Here is a 12,658-nt window from a genome sequence, read left to right on the forward strand (position 1 = left end):
CCGGGGCCTGGCAATGGCGTTCTTCCGATCTCATGTCTAGACTCTCATTGAGCGCATTCAGCGGACTTGACAGTTGAGTGAGCGCTCACTGTTATTGGTGTATTCTTCTAACTCTAAAATTCTGATTGGATGAGTTAAAAGAATACACTAATAACAGCGAGCGTTCAATTATTTAGTCCGCTGAATGCGCCCATTATAGGGATTCTAAGATCACGTGATCAAGCTCGCCATCTGTTAGCTCGCATCTCAGATTTATGTTGTTGAACGCACCTATGTGGTCGGACTCTGTTTTCTAGAGACTCTAAGCAACCATGGTAGTAGGTAGTAAATGGTATTAAAAGCGTAATGAAACGATTTGTCTCACATTTTTATTTCTCTTTACTTCAAATTGTTATTCTCGTCTTCGTCTCTGTCTATCTTCACCGTTTATAACGCACAATCGAAATAGAGCATAATACACTGTAATGTATGTACAGGAGTGATTGCCATCGATCGAAAGTCTAGTATGGCACGTCCTAAACACAGAACCAGTGCAGACCTATGTGCTGACTGTGGGACACTTGGTGAGCACAGCATCATCTTTTCAATCATTTTTGTTACAATGACTCGACTCTGCTCGGCCATGTATGGCTTCAGTGAGATCATGTCATTCTTTTCTTACAACATAATCGGATAAATGTGAAGCAAATACGCATGGCTCGTAATTTTCAGAATTCTGACCAATACAGTTAAGATAAACTTAAATTTTTCTTTACATATTACAAGTTTGCAAAAAAGCTCTCATTTAATTATGAGAACATCATCGGTCTTTGTTATTGCGCTGTTTCAGAGCCAGGATGGGCATCAATAAATAGAGCTATTTTATTATGTGACGATTGTTGTGGGATTCATCGTAGTTTAGGGCGTCATGTGTCACATATCAAGTCATTACACAAGAGCATTTGGAATGCGTACCTATTAAACGTTAGTATACAGTAGCTATAGTTATGTAGAGAGATGCTCTCTTATTGAATTTTTCACATATAAATGTGTATAAATCACTTTTAAAATAACTGAATAAATATTCAGATGGTGCATACATTGAGTGATAATGGAGCCAACAGTATTTGGGAACATTCCTTGCTAGATCCCAGCAACTCCAAGATTAATAGACGAAAACCACAGCCCAAAGATCCTTTACAGTTAGTATTTCATTATGTACAATACATAAGTTTTATTTTGTTGCCAAATATATAATTTTCATTAACAGACATACTTATTGATGTTTTTGGAATGAATCAGATTTAAATAGAAATTGTTAGTTATTTGTTAGTTTTGTAGATTAAAATTTATTCTGAACAATATAGAGAGAAGTGCATTTTCTTGGTGTATAACTATTTCTTACTTTATTATTTGCTTGTAGTCCGGTAAAAGCAGATTTTATTAAGGCTAAACATCAACACTTGGCTTTCATATTACGGCCAAGTAAGGAGGAATGTTGTACTGAGGAGGAACTCGATAGACAGTTACATAGTAGTGTTCGTACAAGTAATTTAGAAACTTCATTAAGACTGTTGGCACAGGGAGCTAACCCCAATTATTTTTACAAGGTATATTTTATAATATAATAATTTATATATATCCAAGTATAATATACACCGATGTATTACATATAATTGCTGTATCACAGGAAGATGCTTTTGTTAAATTATACATGTTTGTGTATGTATAGGAGAAAGGAACTACACCCTTACACGTGGCAGCTCGTGCGGGACAAGGTCTCCAAGTAGAACTTTTAGTAGCTAATGGTGCAAATCCAAGTGTAGTTGATTTAAATGGACAAACAGCTGCTGATATTGCCAAGTAAGTATAGATAATATTATCATCTATGGAGAATATTTCAATATTTATTTTAAGCATCCTTTCTACCATTTCAGAATGGCAGGACATATGGATTTATCTGAACGTATAATCGAATGTATGTATGAAGTAACAGATAGATTGACATATCATATATGCTCTCGTAAGCCAAATCATCGAAGAGATCAACATCTCATTAGCTCTGATTTGTCTTCTTTCTTGGATAAAAACGAATTGGTTCTGGAAGGAAGAAACAGATTACAAACGGTATATAGACATTCATATGTGTTTTATTATTTATTTTTATTCCATGTTCTCATAAAATTATTTTTTTTTAGTTGCCAAATCATTTGCTAGAGGAGTTAGCTATGGATATTTACGATGAAGTGGATCGCCGAGAAACAGAAGCCAGTGAGTATCGTTTTTCTTTTATCTATTATAAATTTGATTAAATATGCTATAATTGCGAATAGAGTGCACGAGTTTTGTTACCAATTTAGATAATTAATGACACATTTCTTTGTCGTGCTATTCCTTTGGAAGGGTGAGTAAACATTTAAACCTTAACAAAAATTTAGTAATATGTACAAGGTATATAAGCAATAACTGAAACATATGAAATATGCTCAGACAAGTAGATTTTCATATTTTATGCATAGTTTGGTTTTCAACTGCATCTCTCCCGGAGAAATGTACCGTTCCATTTCTGCCAGTTAATCCACAATTGTCATCTACTAGAAACCAAGGGAGACAAAAATTAGCGAGATTCACGCCGAAGGAATTCACCACTCTTATTGTAGATTTACTGGTTGAAGCAGGTCGGAGACATACGCTTGCTAACAATGCACTTCAAAGTAATATTACCAAATTGTTAACGCAATTATTTTATGAGAGTACTTTATACGTCATTTATTATATTTTTATATCTTCCATACTTTTTTTAGACCCTGCAGTATCTATGCTTCGTAAAGAGCAACTTGGTAAGCATGGATCGCAAGTGTCTGACGATGAACCTTTGTATGACAGTGTTGCGTCTGACGATGACTATGCTGCTCTAACATCTACAGATAATACTTCATCTGACATTTCAAACCAGTTGAAAACTAATAATGAGGTAAGTTATTCATGAGGTAATTAATGACTCTAAATATAAATAAATCATTAACAAACATGACTATATTCATCCTTAGAATAACAATACAAAATATTAGACATTTTTGTATAGAAATAGAATGTTTTATTTTTTTAAACTACTACAAACTAAGATATACATATGGAAGTATATACAGTTTCACAAATTTATTTTTCTTTAACTCACATCAGTAGAGATGCAAAAAATATATAAATTTATCAAACTCGGTATTAGTTATATTTACCTGTTTGTGGTAAAATATTAATTAAAGGTACCAACACTATTAACAAAAAGAGGAATAAGGAATTGGCTGAGCACATGGCTTTTCTGTAGGCGATGTTACTAGGCAAGTGCACGGATCTATTTGTGCATGTGCAATCGTTGCCAAAAGTGTAAATTTTGACCATTGTAAAACATTAATTGGACTGACTGATTCATATAACGATTCGCAATCTACTAAACGCCATGATTTAATAACATAACAATGATTATATATATATATATATATATATATATATATATACACATACACACACACATTAATTTGTAACAATTTGTTTGCGTGATCATTATAACGTATTCTATACTTGTTGCGTTATGTTAATTTAAATCAAAGATTATTATTGTATTATTGTTTCAGGAAACATTTACACCAATCGCTAAAGGTCTTCCGTCCATGGTAGAAGTTTTAAAAAAACAATTGACCTTATCCGAATCAACAGTACGAGATCTTCGCGAGCAGGTACACACCCTGCAAACTGTCATTGAGCAACTCACTCAAGAGAACAACGAGTTAAAGCATATGCTACAAGTAATCATTACAAAATTTTATTGGAGATAACGTTATCTATTTTATAATACATCAATGTTCAGTCGCATGATAAATGCTGTAAATAAAAATTTGATTAATCTAGATCAAAGGTTCTAGTGATGGAAATATGAATGGGCATGTTGTTGGAGAACAGGAACCTGAATTAGAGCCAGTGCATGATATCAAAACGTCTACTATACGTGGAAATCAACGACCGGCATCTATGTATGAGACTAGAGAAGGTCTACGAAAACCAGCGTGGTCAACAACCATTTGTCAAGTAATTATCTTTTTTTTTTTAAACAAGTTGACAAAGTATATTCAATTTTTTTAAATAAGAAGAATCTTATATTTGGTCGAAACGGATTTTAATGCTTAAATATTTTTTTTTTGTGAATTTATATACATTCTGATTCTACATACTGTTTGTAACATTTGTACATGCTTATTATATCTACCGTATTTACTTGAATTGTTTTATTTAGACAAAACGCGACACTGAAGTATTATCACGGAATAACACGCAAAGTTTGTGGGAATGTGGCCTACCTAATCTGCCACCCAGTGAAGAAGTAACTCGACGGACGGAACAAGTTACCAGGCGAATTCAAGAGCTATGGATGGCTATGCAAGATCCAAGTCAACGGGAAGCCTTCGTTCCTTGCGCTGAGAGAATACGTGTTGCTGTGGCCGAGTTAACAGCTATATTTCCTCAGGTAAAATTACTGTTTATTCTTTTATTTGTCCTTCTCTTTTGCTGATAGAGACAATCTCTACTGTATCTGTTGTAGAATCCAATTGAGGAGAATATCAGGTCTGCCTTACGCCAGTTAAATGGCAATACCGGAAGACTTCAAGCAGAATGTTCCGGTCTTCAAAGATGCACCAGTGATGCCGAGCATATGGATCGTTGTTTGCAACAAGTACGTTCATGTGCTTACGATATTGCCAAAGCAACTAAGCTACTCGTCACGCAATTTCAAATGTAGATTCTTTCAATGTCACAGAAAAGTTTACAGAAGTATTAAGGAGTGCCTTTATTTCTTACTGAGTCTATAGATGTTTTTTCTTTTTGAATCTCTCTTATCTCTAATGGGGGGAGAGGGGGGAGGGGGGTATTTGGTCTGAAATTTCCTTAATTGGTATTCGTGGGTCTAATGTACTTTAAATTAACGAATCTTTGCTTAAAATTAATGTAATTAAATAATTGTTTTTTTATTTTGAAAGTCAAAATCCGTGAGATAAGATCATATAACTTAAAATTATGTAATTTGTAAATTGTGAAAAATATTTGTCATTACAACAATTTTTCACAACATAGTTGAAGAAAATATCCAGATTTATTAGACTCGTGAATACCAATTAGAGTACCAATAGTTATGGCAAAAACGCTTTATATAAATTTACTTTGCAGCAATAATTCATTCATTCATCGTTCTTTTGTTAAGTTTAGTAAATATTAAGCGAAATAATTTTTTCTTTTTTATCATTATTATTATTAGATTATTTGAGAGAGGGGGGGAGAGAGAAAGAGAATTATTAAAAATATACTTACAAATTATTTAAATAATTATGATTGAATACAATCTAACACAGATAAAACATGACATTATTTGAATATATACAGGGTGTTTGATAAATCTTTTGCACGGGGGCAGAATGGATTAAACTCCATCGAAGGCTGGAGAAGAAAAGGCCTTTACCATTTTGCAATTTTCGCATTTGGTTAACGAGATATTAATTACTGAAAATCACTGAATATTGGTTTTCAATAATTTTTTACTCAAATACTATCAATTTTATAAAAAAAACAATGACAGACCAAAATTGTTAATTTTCTTCTCTTATAAAGTTCTGGGAATTTTTTCAAAATTTTTTAATACCGCATTTTCTTATGTTGGTAAAAATTAATGCTCGGAAACATCAGACGATTTGACAGTTCGAACAGTTCGAATCTCAAGTTCGAACAGTTCGAATCTCAAGTTCGAACGTTAAATAGTTCGGATTGAATGTATGTTCGAACTATTTTAACTCACTTCAGAGCTGAAAGTTCGAATTTATTACATTTCGAACTCGGACATCACAAGTCGTAATCAACCTGAATATGTCCAGGATGGTTCAAGATATTTGTAGGACGATATCAATAAATATATTTTTTACTAAAAAGTTGAAAAAATTCTGAAAAAATTCTCAGAATTCTATAAAAAGAAAATAAACAATTTTTGTCTTTTACAGTTTTTCTGTAAAGTTGATAGTATTTGAGTAAAAAATTATTAAAGACCAATATTCGGCAATTTTTGTTAGAGGAACGGGACGAAAATCAAGTATAATAGAACTAAAATGCAAATAAATATTTGTTTTATAGCCTCATACAGAAGATGCACACTTTGGCTGTGAGAGATACACACAAGTAGTAGCGCGCGTATAGAGATGTATAAAAAGAAGTAATGACGAAAAGCGAACGATCAAGGGCGTTGCCGCGCCATCCTTTACATACGGATCGCTCTGTCAATCTGGACTACCAACAATTTTTAGTAATTAATAATACCTTGTTAACTATTGCGAAAATTGCAAAATGGTAGAGAACTTTCGACTCAGTTTAGTCCGCTCTATCTTACGGCACACTCTGTATAAACATATATATATATATATACACATATATATATATATAAAACTATGTAGCAATATATGATTTAATACCTAACAAAGACTGAATAGCGGCAAACCAATGAATTCTACATGTGTGCAAGTTAAGTTTATAAGTTTTGTTTAATAAGTCTTGCTCAAGCAAAGAATCCCGTACCATTCTTATGGAAAATGTCTTTCTGCGGATTTCACTAATTTTTGAATATGTTGTAGTTCTCTTCATTCTGAACAAATATCTCAATGAGCACAATTTGATACTATGAGCCGTTTCCGCGCTACGAGCCTTGAAAGCCAGTAATCATGTAAAATCTGGACTTCAAGGCTTGTAGCACGGAAACGGCTCATAGAATCAATTGTGCCAATTGAGATATTTGTTCAGAATGAAGAGAACTACCACATATTCCAAAATTAGCCAAATCCGCAGAAAGACATTTTTCATAAGATTGATGCAGGGTCCTTTTATATGTGAACTTTGTCACTGAAATGCTAAACTACAGGTCTGTGTTTGGAAACGTTAGGGTGCCTTTGTGTGTCATCTTATTCTTGTTTAACATTATAAATGACAAAGATGAAACGACACATTGAGACATTTGGATAATGTGTCCGAACGTAGCCCGGTAAAAGATTATTTTGAAGGCTGGAAAATTCCTGGATATAAAATGTTAACAGATATTTTCACTGTATGTATAAGTCTTTCCTTGTATATGTCTATGTTTATCGTGTGCCAAAACTTATCGCATGCACGCGAGCTCTTATTGTAATATCATTGAAGGAATTTAACAAATGTATCATATAAATGTAAATTTTAAATCTGATTGTGAGATAACTCGTGTGAGATACAGATAAACATTTTTTTTACATCTGTACATTTGAAATATTTATTAGTACTATCAGTTTCCAAAAGTAACTGTAAAAATTGAATGAAGTCTCGTACACTGTTTTTCTATATGAACCATTTTAATTTATCCAGTCGATTTTCTCAAAATCTTTGTAATAAAAATGTTTCTGACAAAAATGAATAGCTTACGAGATATTTAGTATTTCATGTTAATATGTGTCTGAGTAAAGTATAAAATATTTGGCTTATAACTATTGGTTTTTATTCCTTTCATACTTTCATATATAGAATAATTAGAAAAATTATATTATGTAAAAAAAACTATATAATTCTATTTAAAAATTATAATATATTATATTAAAATTATAATATAATTTTATTTAAAAAGTTCAGATAACCTTGACTTGACCTAAAGGATATCTCATCAAAGTCAATCAAGGTCACCATCTTTGTTCTTCTCCTTGTAACTAAACAACTTTTCTGAAACATTTTTGTTTTAAACTTAAAGATTCAGAGGTGCCAAATGGTTTCGCCGTGTCATGATCCATCGCTAATGTTAACGTTTCGTGAACCTTGCTGTTTACTTTATTAGGGCGGCGAGCGTCAGGAACTGAAACTGAGTTGCTCCTCCGGAGGATTCCTTTTATACAAACCCTGTTACGGGGGAGGAGATGTTTGGAGAAAGGGAAGAAGGGGAAGAGCTATTTTCCATAAAATTTACTTACATTATAGCCCATGCCTCTGTTTAAGTTATCTGGATGTTTTTTGATTTCCAAAGCCTGTACTTTCATGGAGGGTCTCGCGAGACCACTCGAGAGGGACGGACGTACGTCTCACCTCGCTTCGGGTGTTGCATCACTTCACCCACTTTTTGAAAAACGTTTCCGGCTTCGACTGTGCATTTGTATTATATTATTTGTCTTGATTACATCATTATTTTGTCTCATTCACCGGTTTAAGGTGACCAGTGTATCATACTTTGATTTCACGATTTATTTTCGATTCTGGCCAAAATCGCCGCCATTTTTGCGGCGAGTACTATTAATTTTGAAGATGTACTTTCGTGGAAAATATGTCGTAACTATAGAATTGTTTTATCAAACAATATTTGGTGTCCTGACTCAATGCTGTGTTTAGCTAATACTGATTGTATGACATATTTCAGTCTGATATCCCGTTGATATTTCTTCATGCATACATTGATCGTTCTCCCAGTTTCACTGATGAATACTTTCCCGCAAGAGTAAGATATTTTAAGGTATATTCCTGCTGAACTGAGTGGAGGCCTTTGGCCTTTAGGATTTTTCAAGATTTGCCCGAGTAAATTCCTTGAAAGCTTGAAAATGATTCGAATATTATGTTTGATATATTTTTTCAAAATCCTGCCGATCCGGCAAAATTTAAAGATTTTGAGAAAATTGTCTGAATAAATTAAAATGGTCTACTCTGGCTGTTTCAAAATTCACTGCCAGCGCTGAAAATCTACAGTTTACGTTACGTATACTATACATTTTCAGCACTGGCAGTGAATTTTGGAACACAGCCCCTGTGTATCTTAATATTAATTTGTATAATGAAAATGATACAATGATATTAATAAATTATAATCTAAGTTTATACTATTTATGAACCTATTGTATATTATTGTATATTTCTTATTTCATGTATTAACTACTAAATTCATATAACTTTTTTATTAGTCTTTATATATTTTATAACTTTTTGCTATCGAAAACAATCTGTGCAATATTGCAGATATAAAAATAATTAAATGTTAAACATTATTTTATTTGACTTGTTAAATTTAGACAATAAAATATGTTATTAATGCTATAAAGTAAGGCAATGTTACAATGATATATTTACGATGATATATCTATGAATTTTTATTACTATACATGAATGTGTATAGTAATAATGAAAATACTGTACCACTACTGTAATTTGTATAGTAATAATCTATATAACTGTATAGTAATTCTCCACTTTTTTAAATGGTCATATGAACCACTATAACTGTAATTGTAATATATGATCTCAGAAAATGGAATGTATTTTCGCAAAATAATTATATTAATTATCTAATGAAATGTCTACTATACAGAGGTGTTACAGTCTGTTCAATAAGAACGTACAGGCTGTTTCTTCTAAAAAAAACACAAAATTGTTAAAAATTTTATTTAGATCTATTATTAAATTCAATAAACTAAAATGCGTTTACTTAGTAAATTGTCCAATCTCCTTTGTTATCGAGTATGGCCTGGCAGCGTCGGGGCATGCTTTCCACGAGATTTTCAGCCATTGCCTCAGGAAGATTTCTCCAGATTTCCCGTATTTGACGAACGAACTGCTTTACATTAAAAACCTTCTTTTCTCTAAGTTTCACCTTCATGATTGCCCATACGTTTTCGATGGGATTGGCATCAGGCGATTGGGAAGGCCAATCCATTGTAGTGATGCCATTTTCATGTTTCCACTCCGCACACGCACGACTTTGGTGTTTTGGGTCATTGTCCTCTTGAAGCACCCATGAACTATTATCTGAGCTAAACCATCTTTGAGCAGACTTCAATAAACACTTATGATAAATCATATTCATTTTCTGTGCATTCAGATTGTCTGTGAAAAGATGTAAAGTACCAAATCCCTGTTTACAGAAACATCCCCATACGTGTACTTTCACTGGGTGTTTTACTGTACGTTGAACAACGGGATCGTGACGAATTGACCACGCATACCTTCTGGGAATCCAGACCCAAAAGGATGATTCATCGGTAAAGATTACATTGGCAAAATCATGGTCAATATTAGCCTTTGCCCACTCCAGCCGTTTTTCGACGTGTTTTTCGCTTAAAAAAGGTTTTAACTTTGTAGATCGCCAACATTTGGAATCAAGCAATCGTTGTCTAATAGTATTAAGACTCACATCTATACCCCTTTTCAATAAAAGATTTTTCGCTCGTCGTAATGAACACCCAGGATTCTTCTCAAATATCTTGATGATAGCTTTGTCGTCCTTTTTCGTCGTTGACCGTCGGGTGCCACGTTCCGGCAGGTCGTCGACATTTTTTGTTTCGTTGTAACGTTTCACCCACTTCCTGACGAATCCTTCTGACTTTTTCATGTAGCGCCCGGCAGCTGCATACGACATTTTCGGTCCTTTCGGATGTGTGCAAAGGAACACTGCTTCAAAACGACTTGCATACGCAGCACTCATTGTGGTTATTTGCTCTGTTACAGTCAAAATAAGTCACCCTACCCATGACCTCAAAGCATTCTTCCGAACTGTTCAGAGAATCGAAAAAACTAAACTTAACATCTGTGCATCATCTATTAATGAAGTGCGGAACCGTACGCTCTTATTGAACAGCTGTAACACACACACACACACGCGCGCGCGCGCGCGCGCGCACGCACGCAGCACGCACGCACAAATACATATTTAATGCATAGAATACACGTATGGCACGTTTCCACCGAGCGCGTCACGAAAGAGAAAAAGAGATAAAATTATATAAATACACAACCCCTCTCTTTCTCTCCTTCGACGACGCGACGCGTGACCGGCGTGACGCGCTCAGTGGAAACTCAGCCTTATATGTGAATACACCACGACATATACCTAGACGGAGACCAAGCATTCTGTTCCTAGCTTGAAACCGGAAATTGATACTTTAGGTGGACCACAGACTTCTATATATACTTACTAGACTGCTAACTTGTTTGAAAAAGTGGCCCCCAATTTTTATGTAACACAGGCAATACGGAATAACGAGCCGTTCAATTAGAGCTCTGGAATATGATATCGAAACCTCACAGATCTGATTGGACGGCTCGTTATTCCCTGTTGCTGATGCCTATTGCCTCTGCCTATTGTGTTTAAGGCTTAAAAAGTTTCTAGATGGACTAATAGCATATTCGATTTACTCTTCTTCTTAATTTTATTGGTCCCCTTAACGAGGTAAGCTTGGCCAATATTCGATTTACAGACTCGACTCGAGTCAACGGTTTGTTCTCTTTAGCTGCATTTCTTGCACAGTTTAGCTCTTCTTTTGCAGTTAAACAGAACAAACCATTGACTTGGAGTCGAGTCGAGTTAGGGCGGTATTCATAGTCCGATCTTATTTCAGGATTAGGGCTGCCGCACACACTTTCCGTAAGGCGTCGTCTACAATACACGGAGTAAGAAGTAAGAGTAAGAAATTGACCAATCACAGTCGAATGTGAGAAGAATAATCGACTGTGATTGGTCAATTTCTTACTCTGTGTATTGTAGACGACGCCTAACAGTAACCATAAGCCGTACCGTAAGTATCAGCCAATCAGAATTAAGAGTTCAAAAGAATTCTCGACTGTGATTGGCTAATTCTTATGGTACGTCTTATGGTTACTGTTATAGGCCTTCTACAATAAGCCGCAAGTCAGAACGTCAGAAATCTTAACCAGTTTTAACCAAGTCGTTCAAGTTGGCTATTGGCCAACTTTACCGATTATGACTTAAGATCGCTTAGAACTTCTGACTTGCGACTTATTGTAGAAGGCCTATTACGGAAGGTGTGAGCGGCAGCCCTTATCTTAAGCAATGTCTTAAGACGTAATACGGCCCTCTGATTGATTCGTGACTTTTTGAAACTGTACTAAGACGGTCTTGAATATAAGATCTGACTATGAATACCAGCCTTAAGTCGAACACGCTATAATTATTTTTCTTCTCCTATCAGTTGAGACATTAAAAAATTTATCGTATACAGCCAATATTACATGCGTCCGTTTTTTGTCATACGATAAATTTTTCAATCCTGTTGATTGGCTATAAGACAAAGAGGTCCGAGATACTCTTGCAACCAATTAACATGCTTGAAAAATTCGTCGTTTGACAAAGAAACCGACGCATGTAACATTGGCCTAATACATAACATATCAGCTTTTAATGAATCGTATTGCCGATTGACCCTTTTTACACCGTAAAATCGATTAGTACGCGTATCAAATTGATGCGGATTAAATATTTGATACGTCCTTATTTACACCGATCTGCTTCAGAACGGGTTAGGTGACGTGATGTCTTCACTGCTTTTCAAAATGTAAAACTTCTAACTGAAAAAGCAGTGAATTTTAAAGTTGATTTTACAATGAGTTGGTAGATTGTAGAGTCTACCATGTAGATGTCATTGTAGAGTTAGCTTAATATACGATCCAAAACGATCCCAAGCGTTTACAGCACGCCGAGATTCTTTGGTATTATTTGGTATGCGTATTAGCTTGGTCTGATACTCGTGATTCAGAAGTATCAGATCAAAATAATCCGGTAGCGTTTATACCAAGCGTACTAAGTGCTCGGTGTAAACTAGGTTATTGCATGACAAATGCAGGAGGCGAGCCGCATTTGCAG

At 34.5% G+C, this 12,658-nt stretch overlaps 1 protein-coding gene and 1 long non-coding RNA gene across 2 annotated transcripts in view; one reads left to right on the forward strand and one right to left on the reverse strand.

Annotated features, from left to right (window-relative positions):
- The window catches only part of LOC108764055 (uncharacterized), an 8,118-nt gene extending 2,206 nt beyond the window's left edge, over positions 1-5,912 (reverse strand). The window contains exons 1-2 of the long non-coding RNA XR_001940253.1: positions 5,751-5,912; positions 612-615 (exon numbers count right to left, since the gene is read on the reverse strand). This is a non-coding gene — a long non-coding RNA (uncharacterized LOC108764055). The remainder of the gene's footprint in view (positions 1-611; positions 616-5,750) is intronic.
- Positions 310-5,049, forward strand: Git (ARF GTPase-activating protein GIT1). Its single transcript, XM_018512020.1, has 13 exons — positions 310-563; positions 830-963; positions 1,069-1,181; positions 1,403-1,589; positions 1,712-1,842; positions 1,917-2,106; positions 2,178-2,250; positions 2,499-2,693; positions 2,784-2,953; positions 3,612-3,782; positions 3,886-4,062; positions 4,268-4,498; positions 4,574-5,049. The coding sequence occupies exons 1-13, from the start codon at positions 506-508 to the stop codon at positions 4,769-4,771; spliced, it is 2,028 nt and encodes a 675-aa protein (XP_018367522.1). The 5' UTR covers positions 310-505; the 3' UTR covers positions 4,772-5,049.
- Positions 5,913-12,658: the final 6,746 nt, after the last annotated feature.

This window comes from Trachymyrmex cornetzi, unplaced genomic scaffold (assembly GCF_001594075.2).
Source record: "Trachymyrmex cornetzi isolate Tcor2-1 unplaced genomic scaffold, Tcor1.1 scaffold392, whole genome shotgun sequence".
Classification (NCBI taxonomy): domain Eukaryota; kingdom Metazoa; phylum Arthropoda; class Insecta; order Hymenoptera; family Formicidae; genus Trachymyrmex; species Trachymyrmex cornetzi.